Source organism: Sphaerodactylus townsendi, linkage group LG09 (genome assembly GCF_021028975.2).
Source record: "Sphaerodactylus townsendi isolate TG3544 linkage group LG09, MPM_Stown_v2.3, whole genome shotgun sequence".
Taxonomy (NCBI): domain Eukaryota; kingdom Metazoa; phylum Chordata; class Lepidosauria; order Squamata; family Sphaerodactylidae; genus Sphaerodactylus; species Sphaerodactylus townsendi.
The window spans coordinates 46,374,854-46,397,578 of NC_059433.1; the positions used below are offsets into that span (position 1 = coordinate 46,374,854).

General features: G+C 44.1%; 1 protein-coding gene across 1 annotated transcript in view; it reads right to left on the reverse strand.

Annotated features, from left to right (window-relative positions):
* ANKRD29 (ankyrin repeat domain 29) overlaps positions 1-18,523 on the reverse strand; it is a 32,367-nt gene extending 13,844 nt beyond the window's left edge. The window contains exons 1-4 of the mRNA XM_048508018.1: positions 18,252-18,523; positions 10,650-10,760; positions 7,020-7,118; positions 1,610-1,708 (exon numbers count right to left, since the gene is read on the reverse strand). Coding sequence (XP_048363975.1) covers positions 1,610-1,708; positions 7,020-7,118; positions 10,650-10,760; positions 18,252-18,272 — 330 coding nt within the window. The 5' untranslated portion in view covers positions 18,273-18,523. The remainder of the gene's footprint in view (positions 1-1,609; positions 1,709-7,019; positions 7,119-10,649; positions 10,761-18,251) is intronic.
* Positions 18,524-22,725: the final 4,202 nt, after the last annotated feature.

Consider the following 22,725-nt stretch of genomic DNA (forward strand, 5'->3'; position numbering starts at 1 on the left):
TTTATTTTCTCATCTTTAGTGAAACTGAAAGTGCGGAGATATTGAGTGAAAAACAATCCTGCACCACAGCTGGTGCAAGATTAGAGAGAGCTATAACGTAAGAAGAGCTTTTGTTTCCATACCGTTGCAGACATTCATTCATATATACTCAGCATAAAACAATTATGCCAGATGCACTTCACAAATATCTTTACCAAACCTGATACCAACTGAATTAAATCTTACAAAAGATAATTATCAGTGATATTTAATGTCACATAAATTGAGTGGCATCCTATCTTTTTTTGGATAGCTGCTGGCAGTATTCAGAGTTCAAATGCAGATTTTATTTATAGATGTTGGCACTGTTCCATCATAAAGGCTTTTAGCAAAAGATAGTGTAATTAATTAAGGCTATAACTAGATATCATTTCCCAGTTGATCCTAAGGCATTCCCTCAGAGATAACTAAGGGGCAGTGTAGAGTAAATAGATTCAGAGACATAGTTTTGAATGTAATCAATGCCTCCCAGATGTGTATTGTTTCTCACTGGAAGAAAGTTAATGCACCAATACCAGCAGAATGCTTTAAAATGATCTGGGAGATTGTTTTAGTGGCAAACTAGCATACTATAGGAGGGTAAGCAACACCCAAACCAATGAATTTATTGAGAAATTAGTGCTTTTCATTATGTGTTGCAATCTACAATATCAAGACAATTAAAAACTCAATGCATTTTTAATGCTGTAACTAACAAGACTGGATTCAGGTTATATACTAGAGATCCCCAAAAATGGTAGTCCTAGGCACCAAGGTGTTGTCCACTTGCCTGGCATTCAAAACAACTTTTCCTCAAAGCAATCAGGCAATCATGGCATTCCTGAACTTCACCTAAGGTATTTCAGAAGACTCTAGGAGGCATCGCCTTTGGATCTGCAGGTACACATCTTTTGGAAATGTTGCTTAGGAGGATGATTGACTATTATTTTCCTCTCTTTTAAAATAATTGCCTCCTGTAGCAATCATTTTGCAGTAGTGCCCATTACCACTTCTCAATATTCAAAAAGTTCCCACAGGCTCATCCGTGTTGGAGATCCCTGTTATACCCAGTAGTTGTTAATTGTCTGTATATTTTTTTTTTAAGAATAAGAAAGATTCCTGCACAATTCAGATCATACCAACTCACAGTCATATGAGCTATTTTATCCGAGTAGGTATATAGACATCCATAAAGTGACAGCATCTTTTTTAAAAAATCCAGCAACACGAGTGCTTACAGTAGTAATTCCATAATCTCATATTCTGACTGATAAGCAGAGAATTCTATACGTTCTTTTGGCTTTTACATGGCTGAACAGCATAATTGGGACAATCAATCTAGTCAGCTTTCACTCTGCCATTTCAAAATGTAGGAGTACAAAGTGTAAGGAAATGAAGGAACACCCATGCAATGAAAAACAAGCAATAAAAGCCAGGCCGGGATCAATGTTCTGCCAGAGAAGTGCATGGCAAGAGAAGAAAATTATTTTATGGGCCTCTTGTTTGCTTTCCAGGCCAAGTCTGTGATCAGCAAAAAACAGCAGCCTTTCCTTCCTGCCTCAATCCACCAAAGCCAAACATAGTCTCTTACTTGGGTTTTAAATTCTGTGGAGGCTCCATACTCAAACAGAAATTTCACCACATCATTGTGACCTTGTTGAGCAGCGAAGAATAGGGCAGTGGCACCAGACTGGAAAAGACAGACACAAAGTTCATTGTTAGCCTTGTAGTATGGGATTTCATTTGAATTAAGTGCATTTGAACTACATATACTTTAAACAGAAAGGTCAACTGATGCCTGAGGCCTTAGGTGTACTCAAAGTCTCAACTATAGCAAACAATATTCTTGAAAAGGGGCCCATTTAGAGAATGCCACCTGCAGAATTACCAACATTTTTCCTCACTAAAGCTCCTATTCATTTCAATGTTAGTGGATCTGTTTCTCATTGCACTGTCAGACAACTGAGGGGAAATATAACTCTGTTAAAATCTGGGTCATTCCAATTTAGTATATCTGCTGAGCACTGAAGCTGTCATATAGCTGTGAGGGGAGGCGGAATGGGCCCAGTCTCTGTTCAGTGAAATTCACTTTGCAAACTGTGCAAGGTCTTGTTGGACATTAAGACACAGACGCCACCCACTCTTCATTTAGGCTTTAGTGTATATCAGTGTTTTAGTGAATGCAAGATGTCATCCAAATTCTGTTCACAAAAGAAACCTCAATGAGAACAACTATGGGTGAGAACAGGGAACATTTATCAGCTGGTAACTGACAGATATGCTACCATGTGGTAAGTCAGTCATCTTTATTCAAACAGAATGTGTTTATGAAGATCTTTGAGTATGCCTTTCTAATGTTGTAGGTACACTCATGGTTACACTAGCTTTATTCTCCTAGGTCTCTTTATCAGATGATTAAATACATAGAGATAATGGACCTATTCACATACATTGAGTGCTTTGTTGGATAAAAGCCTCATGGCAGAAATTCTAGCCTATCTGAATTCATGTAAGAATACTAATTTGTTAAATCTGGTGATGCTGTAAATTGGCATAGAGATTGATATCCTAATTTCTGGAAATCAAATTGTCTCTTTCTTGGAAATAAATTACTTACCCACAGTCATGTGTGCCTTAATTTTGTCCCCTTGAGTAGGGTACTGTGTTCCACATAGAACTGGTTTCAAACAGCTACAACTGGTACAGTATATAGCACCCAACTGCTATCATGGACTATCCAAGTAGACAATACTAATCTAACTCTCTGCCAATTTAATTAGTTGCATGTTTATTTAGGGCAGGGGTCTGCAACCTGCGGCTCTCCAGATGTTCACGGACTACAAATCCATCAGCCCCTGCCAGCATGGGCAATGAACATCTGGAGAGCCATAGGTTGCAGACCCCTGGTTTAAGGCTTTAAAGGACAAACCCCACCTTTTGAATTGACCCTGGAAACAGATCAGGAAATTAAAGAATCCTCTACTGTGTTGTGATTCCTGCTGAACATGAAGAACTGCCATGAAGGTCCTTAATTGTGTGCCATTTCCAGTAGAAGTCTATTGGGGACACATCAGATAGGGCCCCTTCATCAGTGGGAACAAGACTATGGAAATTCCTTCATGAGAAGTCTCTTTTGTGCCTTCTCTAACAGCATTTTACCATCAGGTAAAAAGTTTCATTGTCAAGAAAACCTGTGGATATAACTTTTGATTTCTGACCTCTGCCACTGTTGCTATTGGAAAAAGTTTCAGATAAGTCTTGTTGGACCAGATCAAGATCTATTAGGTCCAGCATACTTTTCCCCAGGATAGAAAATGAGAAGCACTGGAAGACCCCAAAAGGCACAAAAATCAGTGGCTCTCCCTGTTGGTATCCCTCATACACTGGTATTTAGAAGTTTAGTGCCCCAGAACACGATGGGTCTATTAAGTTTGACTAATAGCCATTGATGGATCCAATCTCATTTCAGCCCAACTGTGACATCGTTCACACTTAAGTTATTTTCTGTCTTTATAAAGACCATGGTTTGCTTGTTTACTTGTTATTCATTTAAAAATTCTCTTATTTGTTAACTGTCTTGGTGGATTATTTTGGCCAAAAGATTATGGGTATCAGTTTTCAATCAATTAATCAAACAAATGAATACAAAGTCAGCCTTTCAAATTACCTGTTTTTTGATCAGTTCAAAATCACTTCAAATTCCTAACAAAACTACTTATTTTCAGGACTTCAGCACAGTTTCTGAGCAATTCTAATGCAAATCTTGACAGACTATATGTCAATATAACAACAGCCTATACACTTCTGCAGGGTATTTTCATGACACTGGTTATTCACACTTTCACCCCTTATCTGTGCCTCCATGAAAAACAGGATAAAGATTTTCTAGCATGAGAAAAGGTCTGAGAAATGGTAATCTTGTGAATCAATGCCTGATGTTCCACTGCGAACGATACAGAAGGAGCCCTACCAAAAAAACAACTGCAACCTTATTAATAATTAAAATTCCCTTTAGGTTCAAAGAACAACCCCCGCCCCCAGATTGGCAACTGAAACTGTGCATGCAGAATGGAAAAAGCAGCACTCTGCATCCTGCAGTCCCTTTGAGACATCCAGTTAAAAGCCCAGCATGAAAGAGGATGATTAAGATGCACCATCACTGGGGAATATTTATCTCTGACTAAGTCAGATTAACCCTGAGCATAATTACTGTTGCCTTATGGCAGGTTTATGGCATTTCATCCTTCCTGATAATACAAAACTAACATAACAAAAGCCCTAGAGCAAGAAACTGCTATCCTGGTTGCAAATAACCACAAAAGTTCAGAATATTAGACTTATTCATTACCATTTTCTGTCCTCTGTTGAAGACACTGTGACCTTCAGAAAACTACTCAGCGAGAGATACTAGTTAGAAACCAAACTGACTAACTCCTTGCACAGCAGTTCCCCCAACAAGCAGGGGTCAGCTTAGTGAATCTGGGGCTTTTGGCAAAAGGCCAGAACATAGCCCAAGAATCACTGTCCCCTTGAATGCTCCCTATTGTGGTCAAGAAGAGGTGGTCTTTGCTCTAAATGAGGCTGGCAGGTGCCACTGCCTAGCTGCCTGTCTGAGTCCCACATGGTGGAGGGGCAGGTAGGCCGGGAATGGCAGTAGCTGTGAGAGTCTGTGGTATATGGGACAGGGGATAGTTGTGACTCATTGTGGGGCCTGAGGCAAGTGTTGACTACTGGCCAAGAGCAGCCCTGCCAGCAAGACATGCACTACTGGTGCCAGAAATACCACCAGACTCAAGACCAAGCCCTCCACTGAGGATGTGGGAGACGCAGCTCCTAGTAGCCCCATCCCTGCCAACAGAAGTCCTGGCAGCTTCCCAGGAAACAGCACAAGGTTGTCACACAACACCACAACTCCAGGCACAAGCAGAAGAACCAGCTGGGACCCAACACTGGAGTCGTCCAGAGAGGAGTGCAGCATTGACAGCCAGAGTAGAAGCAAGGCTGGGCCAGGAAGGACTGTACAAAGGCAAGTGGGCTACAGGCCTGGGCTTGGAAAGGCCAGAGAAAAGCAGGGGAATAGGCTGAGGGTTTGCAGCTTAGCCCAGCTGAGCCCGACATAGCCAACAAGGCAGGAAGTAGGAGTCATCCAGCAACTCTCTGGGAGGTATAGAGAAGTACGAAATCTGCCTTCCCTCAGAGAAAGAATGGGTACATTCAGGGAGGGGGTGGGCTATTTGGATCTTTAAAGGCAGGTTCCTGGAAAAGGCCAAAGAGGAGAGGAAGATTCAGCTCTGGTGTGGCAAAGACTGTGGTCCTGGGGACAAAAGAATGAATCAGGTGGCATAACCCCCGCCAGCATGGTATAGTGGTGAAGAACAGCAGACTCTTATATGGAGAACCGGGTTTGATTCTTGGTTCTTCCACAAGATCAGCGGTTCCTCCACCCTAGGCTTGATCTGCCCAGGCAATAGGCAAAAAACTTGGGCCTGAGCATTTCCCCGGTGTTTGGAAAGGAACACATTTTGTTTGTTCAACCCCTTGAGCAGCAGCAGCCAGCCTGCTCCAGCCTCCAGCAGGTCCTGTGTGCACCCGCCACGTGCCCACAGAGAGGGCTCTGAGTGCCACCTCTGGCATACGTGCCCTGGGGCGTAACGAGGCAGCCCTGGGCAAACTGTAGCCCTGGGCAAAACCTGAGTTGGATGCCCCCCCCGCCATGGGTGGCCACTCCACCACGACCAAATTTCTTTTTGCACCAGGACATTGGTGCCTGCAGGGGGTGCATTTTTAGACATATCAGCACCAATATTTCAGCATATCATCAGGAGACTGTCCTTATGCTACTCCCCAAGTTTGGTGAGGTTTGGTTCAAGGAGTCCAAAGTTATGGACTCCCAAAGGGGGTGCCCCATCCCCCATTGTTTCCAATGGGAGCTAATAGGAGATGGGGGCTACAGTTTTGAGGGTCCATAACTTTGGCCCCCCTGAACCAAATTGCATCAAACTTGGGGGGTGCCATCATCTCCAGATGATACCCTGAAATTTTGGTGCCGATACATCCAAAAATGCACCCCCTGCAGGAACATCCTAGAAATTTGCCCAAGAATCTTCATTCTGCATTGAGTTTTCTGCATTGCTGTCAATGGGGGTTGCAGGCTGTGGGGGGGCACATTTCTGAAGGCACAGTCTCAAAACTTTCAGGGTCTCATCAGGACACTGCCCCAATGATACCCCCCAAGTTTGGTGCAGTTTGGTTCAGGGGGGGGCAAAGTTATGGACCCTCAAAACTGTAGCCCCCATCTCCTATTAGCTCCCATTGGAAACAATGGGGGATGGGGCACCCCCTTTGGGAGTCCAAAGTTATGAACCAAACCTCACCAAACTTGGAAGGTAGCATAAGGACAGTCTCCTGATGATACGCTGAAATTTTGGTGCCGCTAGCCTAAAAACTGCGCCCCCTGCAGGCCAGAAATGGAAAACCACTAAAATACCCAAAAACGAACCCAGCAAGGTGATGCCCTGGGCAGCTGCCCACCTTGCCCAATGGGCATTACGCCAGTGCACGTGCCAAAGGTTCGCCACCACTGCCCTAGACCTCCACATGAAGGCTGCTGGGTGACCTTGAGCCAGTTACAGTTCTCGCAGAACTCTCTCAACCCCAACTACTGTGCAAGGTGCCTGCTGTGGGGAGAGGACGGATCTGTGATTATAAGCCACTTTGAGACTCTTTAAGGTAGAAAAAAGCCTGTTATAAAAACCAATACTACTTCTTCACTTACCCACTGTGAGGCCTGGAGACACCTGCTGGAGACTCCCAGCAAGACAGCTGAGGGCAGACTATCAATGTGGGCAAGGAGGAGCCTCACACTTGAAAACATTGAAATACAATCACAAAGTCCCCACAATATAATAGCAGATCTTAAATGTCAGGTCTGCACTTACATCCATTAGACTCACAACAGCCTCTTTGAGAAATCTGTTGTTAAATGCAGAATTTTACAGTACCTCTCTTTGAAGATTGATGTCAGCTCCTTGTAGCACCAATTCTCGGACGCACTCCTTGTGGCCGTAGTACGATGCTACCATAAGAGTTGTTGTACCAAGCTGGGCATAAAGAAATACAATTCAGTACATGAAATGTATAAAATATTACCGTGTAACAGACTTCCCTCTGTGATACACCTCTGAAGATGCCAGTCACAGATGCAGGCGAAACGTTAGGAACAAGATCTACCAGACCACAGCCACACAGCCCGGAAAACCCACAACAACCAATCATTTCATCAAGTTCCCTCTAGGAGCTCAGATCAAGGGTCTATACTCTTAGATAATTCTATCGATATTAATATAATACCTAATGGAATTCAATCGTATGTACATTGACTATACATGTCTGCCCAGAATGCTCTGATTAAATTTTTAGAATAGTTTTAGAACAGGAGACCTGCAAGGACTTGCAGGGGGCATCTTATTTGTTTATCCCCTACTATTGTCCCTTTCCCTTTTCCAAAAGCCCTTACAGCCTGCCTCCTTTACTTGCTTCCTTTTCTCCTTCCTACCCATTAGCCAATCTATAGTTATTGCCCCCACCCTGTCTTCAACTTTCCTGCCTCCCCTTCCATTTGTGCAGTGCCAGCTGCTGAGCTGGGTCAAGCTGCCTGGTGGCAACTGAGCTGGGCCCGATTGCACAGTGGGGAACCTGCAAGAAATTGCAGGAAAATCTCATTTTCACCTGTATCACCCTCCCAAAACTATTGCCTCTTTCTCTTTTCCTGGAAGTCCTACCGTATATACTCATGTATAAGTCGACCCGCATATAAGTCAAGGCACTTAATTTTACCACAAAAAACTGGGAAAACTTATTGACTCGCATATAAGTCGAGGGTGGGAAATGCAGCAGCTACTGGTAAATTTCAAAAATAAAAATAGATACCAATAAAATTACATTAATTGAGGCACCAGTAGGTTAAATGTATTTGAATATTTATTTCAAAGAAAAACAATAAACTAGCTCTGTAAGTGGAAAAGAGGGTCAGCAAAAACAATATGGTCTTAATAACTTTAAAAGAACAACCAAACTAAAACACAAGAGTTAAAATCCTTAAAAACTGGATTTTTGGTCAGGGGAGGAATGTTTATGTTAGCAGTACCAACATTTCAGAGTATCTTTAGGAGACCCTCCTGATGATACCACCCAGATTTGGTGAAGTTTGGTTCAAGGGGTCCAAAGTTATGGACCCTCAAAATGTAGCCCCATCTACTATTAGCTCCCATTGGAAACAATGGGGGATGGGGGACCCCCTTTGGGGGTCCATAACTTTGGACCCCCTGAACCAAACGTTACCAAACTTGGGTGGTATCATCAGGAGAGTCTCTTGAAAAACCCCTGAAATGTTGGTGCTGCTAGCCTAAAAAATGTGCCCCTAGCGGCCGACAAAGTAAAAATCCTAAAATATTTTTTAAAATACACCTCACTCGCGTATAAGTTGAGGGGGGCTTTTTCAGCACAAAAATGTGCTGAAAAATTCAACTTATATGCGAGTATATATGGTATATCTTTACCTATCTGTTTCCTTCACTCCTTCCCATCCATCAACCAACCTACCTTTTATCTGCCACCCATCTTCAACTACATATATTATTTTTTACCTCATACATACCCCACCTTTCTCTCCAATGGGAAACTAAAGCATCTTACATCATTCTCCTTTTCTCCATTTTATCCTCACAAGAACTCTGTCAGATAAGTTAGGTGAGAATATGTGACTGGTTTAGTGTTACCCAGTGATCTTCCATGGCAGAGTGGGGATTTAAATCTAGATCTCCTCAATGTTAATCTGAAATTCTAACTATTACACCACACTAGCTTTTTATGGTTGTTGTTGAACAGACGCAAGCACCCAGGCTTACATACTTATGCAAGCTGTGTGGTAGCAAGTCATTGATGGTTGCTGCTTGCCTCAGCTTGATGAGTCCCCCCACAAAGGCCAAATTAGCCCAGGAAAGGGACCTGCCCTGTTCCCCTGTCACTTACTGAGAGAAATCAAGGCTTGAATGATGGCAATGTTGTTGTGGTTGCCTAGCAATGGCCACTGAGGATATTTGTTTCTTAAAGTTACAGTGTTGTTCTATTATGGGGGAAAGGTGTCAATTCCTCATTTTGTTCAGATCTGTGTTTTGTTCAGATTTGGAGAAAGCTCAAATTTAGAGAAAGATCTGTATTGTCTGTCCATACTCCCAAACTCTGGATTAAGTGTTTTGTCGAAGGCTTTAATGGCCGGATTCAACTAGTTGTGGTGGGTTTTCCAGGCTGTGTGGCCGTAGTCTGGTAGATCTTGTTCCTAACAAGATTAATCCATCTGGATTAAGCATTCACAGATGGGCTCACATTGAGAATATAAAATATTGATATATAAATTTCATTGGAAGATATTTAAGAGTCATCACCCCAATTTCCTATACTGAAAAACTCAGTGGCACATAATTAATCATAGCTACAAAAGCAGAGCCAGAACCAGAAACTCAGCATTAAGAATTCATCATAGATCATTATACTCAAATACTCTCCAATTTTAGTATATGTGTTGCTGAAGCGAGCACACTTGTCCTCAGATATCACTTTAGTCAAAATTTTAGTCACTTTAGTCACTTTAATCATTCTAGGTCATTAGCTTCATTTTTAGTAAAAACTATACATGTACCCAAAGTGGCAAATGGAGAAGGGAGAGTTTATATGTCTACAAAAGAACGTAGACATATCCAGTCTGATCCTACTACGGCTGCCAACTCTGGTTCTCTTTGAAATTCATAGAGGTTTGGGAGTAGAACCTGCACCCAATGTAACAAATGTTTGAAATCTAACTTTTAAGCATAGGACAAAGTGATGAAATGGTTCTTTCATCATCAACTAAGAAGATAAGAAGAAGAGTTTGGATTTATACTCCACCTTTCTCTCCTGTAAGGAGACTCAAGGTGGCTTACAAACTCCTTTCCCTTCCTCTGTCCACAACAGACACCTTCTGAGATAGGTGGGACTGAGAGAGCTCCAAATAACTGTGACTAATGCAAGGTCACCCAGCAGGAAAATAGAAGTGTAGAAACACATCTGGTTCCCCAGATAAGAGTCTGCTCCTCAGGAGGAGGAGTGGGGAATCAAACCTGGTTCTCCAGATTAGAATCCACCTGCTCTTAACCACTATACCACTACATGGTATACAGGGCACTTCTGAACAGTTACACTTTTCTAAGCCCATTCACTTCAGAAGGGTGTGTGACTCTGCTTAGAATGGCACTGTCATAACAGGATCCCACCATGCAAGTATTTTAAAGGAAAAGTAGCTGAGGAAATGGATGAATTATGGTCGCAGTCTGTGCTCTTTCTCAGATACAACTCTGCCCTTCTTGGACCTTATTTGCAGGCATCATATAGGTACCATATGCAATTAGGAAAAGCCTCAGGGACGTTAAAAATTACTCCTTGTCCAGTGCTATGGCTGAGATCCAAGCTGATCTACACAGCTTCCTTTAACTATGTAAATAAACCCTCAGAATTTCAGTTACAAATTATCCAACAGTTTGTCAACTTTGACCCACAGGTGTAAAATCAGACTCTTGTCATTCATCCGGTGTTCTTACACTGTCTTTGCAGTCTACATCCACACGTCCGCTGTTCAGCAGTAGCTGAAGAAGAGCCAGGTTTCCCTTCCTTGCAGCCCAAAATGCTGCATTTGCAAGTGGTGTCTCCTTCTGTTAAAACAAAATAAAAACACAATAAAAATCCACAAGTTTCAGATTTTTATACATGAACAAGCATAAATTAAAAAATATAAATAAAAATCTTTTTTCTGGCAAGCTGTTTTATTCTTAATAGTATATATCCTTCTACTTTATTTTTTAAAGTCATGCACAGAAATACACCTTACTATAGTGAATTTGGGGTGGAGGCACCTAAGTTAAGCAAAACAATCCACTCTATACCCAAAACCAAGTAGCAGTGATACCAGTTGGTATGTTTATTTATAGAAGAGCCGGAACTAAAAATTGTGTTATTGAAGCAACTTTGACACTAATCTGTATGTTTACTTGCAGGACAGGAGCTAAATATTGTTAATAAAGAACTTTTTGAGAGACTTATAAGCTGTTTTGCAAGTGAGTAGTGACCCAACTTTAAGTGTATATTATTGATGTACTGAGTAGAGTCTCTATTCTAATGCTATTCTTTGACATTTAGTTAATCAGGCCAAGCTGAAGGATTTCCGAGGCCAAACTTACTGGAGTTTTGTTAGCCCGTTTAAAATCATTAAAGATGTAAGCAAGACTATGTTTTATAACATTTAAAGTGACATAGTCACAATTGTGGTCTGTAAGCAGCGTGATTCTTTTGAGTTTAAATACAAAGCTGGATAGCTGATTTTTGTTTGTCAAAGTTTGTTAGAGAATTTGTACTATTGTATATGTATGAATTTTGAACATTCTAAGAATTTTTTTTTGCAATGAGAGTTAGCTTTGGGTGCAGAGTGGATTGTTTTGATGAAGAGAAGTACAGCCATCCCTTTCTTGTCTGCCTTTGCTGATACAAGTGTAGTGTCTTGACAACCTGCGACCTGCTGTGGTTTTTGTTCTCGGTCCCACAATACATTAACAGATCAGAGGTCTGTGGGATCAGACTATTGAAACACAATCTATACTTTCATCTTCATTAGGAATGACAACTTCATCATTGGCTCTGCTCAACAATTCTTTAACCCAGTGTTGTACATCCTTGCCAGAAACAGTTTCATGGGCTGCAAAGACATGCTACTGTTAAAGATATGTAAAAGGGACTAATAAAGGATAGAGAAGAACACTAGTTTTCATATAAATAAGAGCTGAGAAGCCTTATAATCTTTTGGGATGTGGGACTTGTGCATTCACTTATCAGTCAAGGAAACCACATAAGTTTCTATTCCTTCCTCCCCTTGTATTGTTCAATCAGGAAATCCTCATATTTTAAAAAGCTGTAAAAATCTAAGGTGATCATTAACCCTGTAATACTGACTGGAAAGCAACTAAGCACCAAACTAGTTACTGAACAGAACTTGAACCCTACAGAGATCTTCTAAGTGTATCAAACAAAATTGTATTGCTGGCTTTCCTTACTCCAATCACTTACGCACGTCATTTACAAATAATCATTAATAGTGAGTGGGGATTCTGTTTTTGTGGCGCAAATGGTAAACTGGAATACTGCAGTTAAGGCTCTGCTCACAATCTGAGTTCGGTCCCATTGGAAGTCAGTTTCAGATAGCCAGCTCAACATTGACTCAGAGCCAATCCAAAGGGGAGGAAGACTGAATCTGCTCGTGGGAGTGGTGAAGCAGCAGCAGCAGCAGCAGATTCGCCCTCTCTGGGGCACTTACCCTGCTGGAGGGGCAAAACCACCTCCATGTCCAGCAGCCCTGCCGCCACTGCAGCAGGGGTGATCCAGGGATGTGGCTGGGGGAGGAGTCAACATTAGTCAGTTTATGCCATCAGCCAGTAATTCGGATTTATGCAATCCTTTTGCATAAAAGTCCATTCTGCCCTATAGAGCCTTCTCAGTGGCAGGGAGACTTTTTTGTATTGCAAGCCTCCCCAGACTGCCAGAAAGCCTCTCTGGGAGCAGTGGGGCAGAGCAGTTGTGGTGCTGTCGCTGCCTGCCTCACTGCTTGGATGGGGCTGGCCACCTTCCAATCTTCTGAGGTTGGTAAAGTGAGTGCCCAGCTTGCTGAAGGCAAAGTGTAGAGGACTGGGGGAAACAATGACAAATCACCCTCCAAAATATAGGGCTGTTAGGTATTTGTGACTTCCTTCACATTGAGCGTACAGCAAAACATGGGCAGCAACCTAAATAAAGACCAATGAAGAAGGCGCAGGACAGGGGTCCTCCTATCCCATTCAAAAGAAACAACTTTATTGTTCTCCCCCAGCCCAACCACGAGGTCTCTGTGAGCCTGCATTTCCATAAGGAAGCGGTTAGGGTAAATAATGCAGTCAGAAATGCAGGATTTCTTTTCAGCGTGAAACTTATTTACTTTGAAATCCAGGACGCTGTTGTACAAATCCGTGTGTTGCCTCAATCAATCATTTTCTCGCTTCTGCAATATATTTGGATTAATAAATGATGATGATTAAGCGATGACTGAGCTCACCATATTTTGAGAAGTGTTGATAGGCACTCCTTGAGTGCTGAGCAGTAAAAGTGTTAATAATCATGTTATAAGTCTTAGCTTCCTTTAGATGAGAGAGCGCTGGAAGCTTATGGTATCCTACTAATCAACGTAACCTTTCATCACTGCCGGTTTTCATAAATTTTATTTCTAGTTCTAATTAGATCAGAAACCTGGTTAGACTACAATACCCTAAATCTGAATTAGAAGAATAAGATGATGATGGGGAAGAGGAAATCCAGTTCCTCCCTAACTGACCCCTGCCCAACTTTCTCTACTCACATCTCTTACTTAAACCCTCTCCTGCTGCTCTTATAGGATTGCCCAATATACTTTCCAAAGTCAGCCTCTGTTGCTTGGGGGATTGTTTTTGTACTACATCTGTCCAAGAACTGCTATCATTTCCAGGAGGTTTTTTGGGTTTTTTACCCTACAATGCTCTCAACACAATTTGAATTTTTCTGTAAACCTGAGGGTTTTCCCAGGTTTACAAAATCCTAAACCACAGCCATGGCTCGCCCCATTTGGAAGACTTTTTAATCCACATGGGGATCACTGTAGCCTATTAGATATAAGGATGCTCGTGCTCATCCCTTGTCATTCTCTTTGCATTGGGCAGAATGGGTTTCAGTGGAAATTCTTGCTGCTAGTGAATGGTGCGGTAGTTAAAGTGCAAGTTGAGAAACCCAGGTTCAAATCCCCACTTGTGCCATGGAAGCTTGCTGGGTGACCTTGGGCCAGTCACATACTCTCAGCCTAACCTACCACGTAGGGTTGTTGTGAGGATAAAATGGAGCAGAGAATGATGTAAGCTACTTTGGGTTCCATTTGAAGAGAAAGGTGAGATATAAATAAGTGAAAATATAACAAGGTCTCTCTCAAATTGTCCCACGACACAGATGCAATTTTTTCATGACCAAATTGCCTCATGGTAGATCCCAGATCTTATGGGGCTTTTTTCCCTGTTTCTGATTCTGTATGTCATCAGGCAGGGAAGGACTGGGCGTTGACTCTGCTTTCTGGTCTTCCCCAGGAGCAGTAAACTCTGGCTACACTGTGTTCTCAGGTTCTACCTCAGACTCTCTGAGTCTTGGTAAGTACCATGGGGCTGGCTCATGACACCCTGTTGATAAGAGACGTGGCTTTCATTGCAGTGTGTGTGCGGGGAGTGGGGGGACACACAGAGGGATAAACTATGGATCTTAGACAGAAAAGCGGGGTGTGCAGGTGCCAGGAACGGCAGGGTGCTGATTCTCTCTCACACACAAGGATTTAAGTTAGAAAAGTGGGGTGCACCTGTTGATTGGTGGAGCGGGCCAGAGTGGCAAGGTGGGAGAAATGCCCCAGTTCTGCTGCCGTGGTATTTTCATGGCAGCGGAAGCACAGAGAGGCAAGTGGAGTCACACTGGGGGATTTCAAAAGAACCTCCAATTTGGCGGTTTTTAAAAGCCACGGGGAAAAGGAAAAATGGTGATGCAACTCTGGGGCAGACCAAGTGCAGCTTCAAGGACTGTGAAGAATTTCAGGCTGCACTGGGATATTCCCCATGCTAATAGTGGTACAATTTGGCTGGGAAAAAACGCCCAGAGAATCTTCTTTGTTCTATAGGAATCTGAAGAAGCCCAGCTTGCAGACTTCAAATTTTCTGTTAGTTTTCTAAGGGCTTTCCTTCTTCTTGCCACTTTTGCTGCCCTCTGACATGTCCTTGCCTAAAGTGCTGATCTAATGGTTTCACTAAATCTTTATTTAGAGGGAACATACTGTAAGTCAGCAGGATTGATCCATTCAGGCTGGCTAACTCAGTAATTTCTCTTTCTCTCCATCACCTCCATTTTTTATACTGAGGAACATCTCATGAATAGTCACTCAGTTCATTTTGTTTCCATAACCGATGGGCTTCAGGATTACTCCAATTGACACAAAAAGCCCACCTCATGGGTCTGTGAGGTTTTTCTCCTTACCCACAACTCCAGGTTGCAGCTGGTTTCTTCCAGGACAACTCCAGTTTCTTGCTGCCCTCTCTCCTCCTTGCAGTTTTCCAGTCCGAGAGACAGATCTTCCCATTTTCATCATCCCCACTGGCAGGCTACAGGACAAAGCCTGTTGATTCTCAGCTACTGACTACAATGCTCTACAGTCCAAGAGTGTCAGCTGCTTATCTACCTCACAGACCTCCTTAATTCCTCCTCCCTTCAACTAGGTACTCTGCAGATGGACTTCCGGGTCAGCTCTCACTGCCTTTCAATATGACTCTAGGTTTCAGTTGTGCTTGAGAGATTTCCAGGCTGCTTTATGGTTATTTTAGATTATTTTTAAAAAGAGATGTTCTATTTGGTGCTAAGAAACTGATTTCTACTCACTTTAGTGCTCCCATTTCCTTCACTATAGCTCAATTACATTATTCTTTTCCCCACAGAACTCCAGTTTAATTCACTCATCCTGTCCCATGAGTGGAGATGGCTCATTATGCATCCCACACTACTCCTGATGGTCAAGGGACTCTCAGTAGTGCCATTTTTGGGGGACAGGAAGACTGCAGCACAAAGAAGGAATGCTCACCCATGCTGTGAGCATTTCTTTAGATCCATCCATAATCTTTCTCAAATACGTTTATGTACAAATATGAAGCATAAGCTATTGAAAGGAAGCAAACTCCTAAAAATGAGCAGAACAGTCACTAATCTCACATCAGATTCTGAAAAAAGGACTGCTTTTAAAGGTGGGGACCTTTAAAAAATGGGAAGTGCAGGCAAATAAAGCACTTCCAGGGGCAGCCATTCGCTTGCAGGTCAGCTGCAGCCCGCATTAAAACCAAAGAATCGTGGATAGCGTGATTCTCGAATAACTGAGTTTCGAGGGAGACGGCATGGGGCAGCCTCACTTTAAGGGTGGGAGCTGTGTGAAGTTGTCCACACACCCACTTCGGAACAGTTTTCTTCCCGTCCCAAGCCTGGGTTTATTGGCGCATGCAGAAGGGGCCATAGTAAGAGAGAGCCACCTGGTTTCCTGCCCCATGAGATAACGGATACAATTCTTTCTCTCATGGGACCAGAGGGTCAGGGGGAGCCTAGTTATCTACAACCTGTGTGAAGCCATAAAGTAAGGATCAAGGAAAGAATGCCCCAAATGGCAATGGTTACATATATCTTTTAGCAGCATTGGTTTGTAGTTTTAAACAGTTACATTGATTCAGGAATGCCTCTCCATCACATAGATACTATCCCCCTGACACTTTCTCTCTTGCTGATTGACTGTATAAATGCAGTATGTTAATTATTTCAGGCTGTTACATTCTTGAGGTTAGACAGAAATTCCAGGCACATTGGTCAAGTATAGTAAACAAAACAACAGGGGCAGGCCCATTCATTATTACCAAGTCATCAAAACTTACAATGCATTCATTAAAAATTCATTAAAAAAGAACAAGAAACAGCATTATATAATGCAGGATGAAGACCAAAATGCAATATTATTGTACTTTGAATAAAAAATCGATGTCACTTAAAAATAAACAATAAAAAAATACTATATCAACAAAATGTAGTGATCACTGGGAAAGTAGCCCTCTGATTGTTTCAGTGCTGTCATCTATCATCTCTCTCTTTTTTTGATAAATTGTAATCCTCTCTCTTTATGCAATCAATTAATTCAGGCATATAGGACTATTTAAAACATTCCTTCCAATAAGCCCATTTTAATTAATCCCCACCAAAAAAAGTTTGCTAACCACAAAATAATATATTCAATCTGTTAAAAGTGAAATTAGAAATACATAGTTCTGAATGTTTTAGAAACACTGAATGAATTCCAGGACAGTTGAACACATGAAGCTGCCTTCATACTGAATGAGGCCATTGGTCCATCACAGCACTGTCTACTCAGACCAGGATCAGGTCTTCAATGTCTCATCATGAGTTAACTGCAAATGGCTGAAATACTCCAGCAACAATTACCCATCATCATCTTCTAAAAGCAACTGGATTTTCGCCTTTCCTTTCCTAGAAGGAATTTAATTTTTAAAATCCCTCCAGTTCACTGCATATTGGATACAGTAAACAACTTCAAGGAGGCCAAAGCTGAAGGCATTACAGGTGATGCAGTCTGATGCAAACTTTTTAATGCACAAGTGACATCTCCCCATGCTGAAAGGCTAACTAATAATTGTGTACATATTGTGTGCAACTGCTTTTCAAAACATTGTAAATAATTATTATTTTAGTTTTTTAATGTGAATACCAAGAACAATCCTAAGCAGGTCTGCTCAAAGTCCTGTTCAAACCTGTTCAACAGGGCTTTATTTCCTGCAAAGTGTTTTCAGGATTGTGTTTAATGTGCAATGGACACCATTTCAAGTCAAATGAAGAATGAAGTTACCAGTGAGCCTGTAGGGAAAAAACCCTTGTAATCTGGAAAGGGACTTTTGCAAAGATGTTTTGGTTAAAATTACATCATAATATTTATATCAAGATGGGTGGGTAGATAGATAGATAGATAGATAGATAGATAGATAGATAGATAGATAGATAGATAGATAGATAGATAGATAGATAGATAGATAGATAGATAGATAGATACTAAAAGGACCATAGCATTTGCTAGCAGACCCTTTATCACACACTCCTTAGGCAACCACACCGGCACTTTATGTTTCCAGGACGCCTCCCCACCCTCAGTCGCTTCTCCACAGCATCAGTTTCTTCTGCAAGGACGCCCCTCTGCACTATGTGAAGCGGTAAATGAATCCAACGTTTCTGAACATGTACAGAGAGCTCCCCCTTCGCCTTTCCGAAACCATAACTAGCTCGCAATGAGAGAGGGTTAGAGCGGTTGTCTAAACTAGGCTCAAACTTGAGACTTCCCAGTTCCCGTTTGGTCATCGCTCTCCGGCTCCGTCCGCCCGGTCCCCGCCAGCTGCACTGGGCGTAAAGGCGGAGGGAATGTCTCCACAGCAGAGGCAGCCAAGCTGAGGCCCGCGACAGCCTCTGCAGCGCTTGCAGGAGGGTCAGGCCCGCGGGACCCCCAAACCCGGAGCGGACAGAAGAGGGCTCACCTTGAACGACATCGCGTCCATCCTCCGAGGCCTTCATGCCGGGGACGCGCAGGGGAGCCACATCGCTGGTCGGGCCTTGGCCGGCGTTGGCGGGGGGCTGAGCCTTGGCTGGCTTTGCAGAGCCGCGTCTGGCTGCAGGCAGCACCGCGCCCGAGCCGGCGTCTGGGGGACGGCAGCGGCTGCCAGCCGGGCCGCACGAGGCCTGCTCCGCTTCCAGACGAGCATGCTTCGCTCGCGTGCCAATTCCTCCGCAAGCAAGCAAGCTGCAGCGGCACGGCGACCCACTCTGCTGAGGCAGCTTGCCGGACGCGTCGCCACTCGCCAGGGCGGCTCTGCAGTAGGGGGCGTGCGGGGTTCCTCAGCCGGAGGGCCTGGGTCTTCCAGGCTGGTTTCAGCGAAGGGGCTGGGGGCGAGGCGGGCTCATTTGGCATGCATGGCACGAAGGCGTTAGAGCAAGCCTGTCTGGCTGATAGGATTGTCCAGCTACTTCAGCCTATGCATCTTGCAGGGTCCACATGAGCTGGTCATTGCCGTGTTGTTGTTTCTCTCGCTGGTCTCTAAATCAGAACTGGCGGGTTGGGCCAGTTTTCGGGCCACTTGGCAGGCCTGCTGCTATCCAGAAGCGGAAAATAAATGGACGTGGTAATCTGGAAGCGAAAATGAAAAAAAAACAACAGTTTCCACAAAGCCTCTTGATTTTTTTTTTTCTCGCACGGAGTTGATCTGCATTGATGTTTGTTGCAGACCCCGTGGGCTCTTAGAACACAGAATAAAATTTCACTGGGCTACAGCTGCAGCAGCAGTTCATAGGTTTGGAAGGCCAGGGTTCGAATTCTCCGTGTTCCATGAACCTGATTGGGTGACCTTGGGCTCTCTGCTTCACCTACCTCTTAGGCGGGTTGTGAGGAAAAGTGGGGACAGCCAGATACCATGTTTTGCGCTCCTTGAGAAAACAGGTGAGAGGGGGATAAAAATGCACTAGATATGTAGATCTGGGGCCCAAATCCACATTAATCACTGGTGTTTTTAGAAGCAACTCCACAATGGACTGCCTTGATTACAGATAGCACAGTCTCCCACAAACTTTGTTATAAAAATCTTGCATCTAGGATTCTGTAGTCTTAAAATAATAGCCAAGGAAGCACACAGATCCTTATGATTTATACAAGCAGGTGCCTCAAAATCTGAAAGTTAAACTAGGCAAGACACTAAGAGACTACAAAATGGATCTCCCTGGTGTCTTTAACTAGTAAATGGTAAACTCAACCAGAAATCCAGATCAGGACTACAGTGTGGGCAGAAGGAGGTTTAACCCTTTCCTCCCTCTGCCATTTTCCTCCTGACCTCTAACAGTCTCGTGAAACTACTGTTTAACCTAGTGCAGGGGTCATGCTGGCAGGGGCTGATGGGATTTGTAATCCATGAACATCTGGAGAGCCTCAGGTTGCAGACCCCTGAGTAGGAGAACTATACAGGAAACCAATGTGTTTCTCCAATGAAATAGACCGGCATCATTTGCAGCTGAGAAAATGTTATTCGTGGAAGGATTAGTCCAGCAAACATGGGCTAGATCAATGTTGGAGCACTTAAGTAAATATTCTCAGGGGATCCATTAACGGATATGCCAACTCCTCCTCTAGTTTGGCACTTAATAATAGTCCACACACATATTCACAGATAGCACTCTACAGACTCCACTGTGGCAGCCGTCTATGCCCATGTGCCAGCTTTGCTTGGCCAAACTGCTCCTGTCTGTAGTGCCCTCACAGGAAGTGGCATGTACTTTGTGCACTTGAGCACCTTTTTCTGATTAATGTTCTGCTCATCTGAATGGCTTCCTGATGGGAGTCCTTCCATGCTTGTCGAAGCCTATTATGTTCAAAAGGGGGTTCTATTGAAGGCGATGTAAGAAGACTGAGGCCTGGTTTTTCTTAGGCAAAGTTGTTGATTTCTTCATTTTTTAAAGTTTTAAAGGTTTGTGGTAAAAGCTCTTTTGTCTTGCTCCATTGCACTGAGCAGGGCAGGGTATGACAGGGCAGAGTCAATGGATTTAGAAGGGTGTAACTCTGCTTAAGGCTGCCCTGGAAATGTTTCAATAATAGTGTTATTATCTTTCAATAAGAGAGTCTTATAGAGTTGCCATGATACAGAAAGCATACATATGAGGTGCAAATCCTCATGAAACACCGTGATTTTACAGACAATCCAAATCCACTGGTTTGTCACGTCTGTCAATATAGGCTGCAAACCTGAGACCAACTGTCATGGCTCACCAGTCCCGCCCAGCCAGCTCACCAACCTTCTTTTGTGATCATTGTAGTCTTGCCCACGAGGCCCCAAGGAAGAGACGACACACGGAGATTCCATCTGGTGGAGAGAGCCAGTAGCAGGAAGCGCAGGATCCCGTGATCCTGGCAACTCTGCCGTGTGCTAGGCTCTGCCTCCTTTTATTAGGGTTTACAAGAGGGGGGGCAATGTGGGCGGACCGGGAGGCAGGAGAGCAGGAGAGCGGGAAATCATCATGTGATGCATGATCTCATCGGGCTGCTACGTGCAGGAGGAAGCATCCGCGTCTGGGTCTAATCCACACCTGAGGGCAGAAGTCCCTTTGTCCCTTTGTCTGGGACATCTGGTGACCGTGAGTCAGGCATCTCATGACCTGTGACTCACAGGGGAATGGGGGTTGGGGGAGCGTGTGCGCCCAGAAGGCCGTAGCCGGCACCGGCATGCCTGGCGCTCCTTCTACGGTTCTGCTGGGTCCGCGGGCTCACCCCTACATCTCCCCGTTTCTTATATTTTAGGAAGGAAGAAGTCCGAGATCCAGTTGGGGGGGGCAATTTGGGGGGATGCTTGCCTCCCCAGGGAACTCGCTCAAGCTGGCTGGAGCTGTTTGTGCAGCATGAGGATTACCTGGTTGCGACGTAGGGGAAAGTCAAAGGGTCTCTTACACACATTATAAGCAAGGCTGGAAATACATTACATAGAAAAGGCTTCAGCAATAAGGCATACAATCAAACCAATGCAGAATTGAACAAGAGTATAGCATCTTGCAACTCACGCACCTTCATATGAACTAACAACAATAAGCAATCAATAGCGACGTGATTATCTACGGTTAAGGTTTGGCCGAAGCTCTGCCTTGCTGCCCGGAGGCCAGGGCATCCAGGGCAGTGGAGGTGGAATTAATGGACTTCGCAAGGGCACAGGCCAGCCGGCCAATAGTCTTAGCTTTGTAGGTGGCAAGTCCTGGGACTCCCACCAGGGAGGTTCGCGAGGAAACATGCCTAGGCTTTGGAGAGGGCAACCAGCGTGCCGCTCCGGCAGGAAGGGTCGAGGAGGAAGGGCGGAGTGGCGGTGGCGCCTGGGCTCCCGGGGCGGAGCCTGAGGCAAGACGATGGCAAGGCGGCTGGGGCAGCAGGGAGTCTCAGCGGAAAGGTGAGCCGGGATGTAACAACAACAAATAACATAACTTCTAAAATCAAGGCGTACAATACTTCAGCGATCAGTTGGGTTACAGTAAAACAATAAACATTGCTAAGCTGCGCCGATACATAAGCTGGGTGATGTCTGCGGAAGGGCAGCCGGTGGCTGCATAACTGTCCAATGCATGGCTCTTGCTGTTTGACTACAAAGCTGCAGAGCAATGGTGTTAGAGGTCCATATGGATTTCTCAAAGGCGTAGCGAGAGCTTTACTGATAGTCTTTAGCATGTTGTTGCAAGTTCAGTGACTCTCACGAGCAAGGCTGTGAGAGAAGGCATGTTCCGATAACATTCAAGTGGCTGAAAACAGCGGAAAGTTCCAAAGGTTAACCTATCAGGAATGTTCCTGGCTGCGACTCCAAACTTCAGCCAGGGGGCGGCAGAGAGGGAGAGAGAATGGCGACTGTAGACGAGGGGCAGTGACATACAGCATCAACCTCTGAGCCATTATTGGCCCAGGCTGCCATTCCCCCCTGGGGGGGCCCCAGCGAGGGCTGCGATCTTTGTGGGAGAATAGGTGTGCTGGCTCCAGAGAGATCTTTCCCATCTCGGCTCAGGCAGGGCGGCAATCGGGCTTTCTCAATAGGGCTGGCTTTCCTCGTCCCTGGGATTGAGTTGGCCCCATCGAGCTGGAAACCTGTGTGGAAGAGAAAAACAAGCAACGCTTTTCCCCCAGGGGGTTTGTGCGCTGGCTGAGTTAGTAGATGACAATAGACTTGATTGGATTGGGTTGATAGGGGGGGCACTACTCCCCTTTCTTTCGTTTGTTTGGCCAAGATCTCCTTAAAGATGCCGTTGGCCCATTCCAGTGATCGGCTTGCAACATTCAAGGCATTAGGAACACATGACACAGAGTAAAGGTCACATCCAGGTCGGGTGCTTGTTTGCAAAGCAATCCCAATCACCGTCTAAAGTGTGGGTTTTTTGAAAAGCAACTTAAACGATTCACACTTATAGTCATATTGTAATATAACAATTCATAGGAAAGATTTA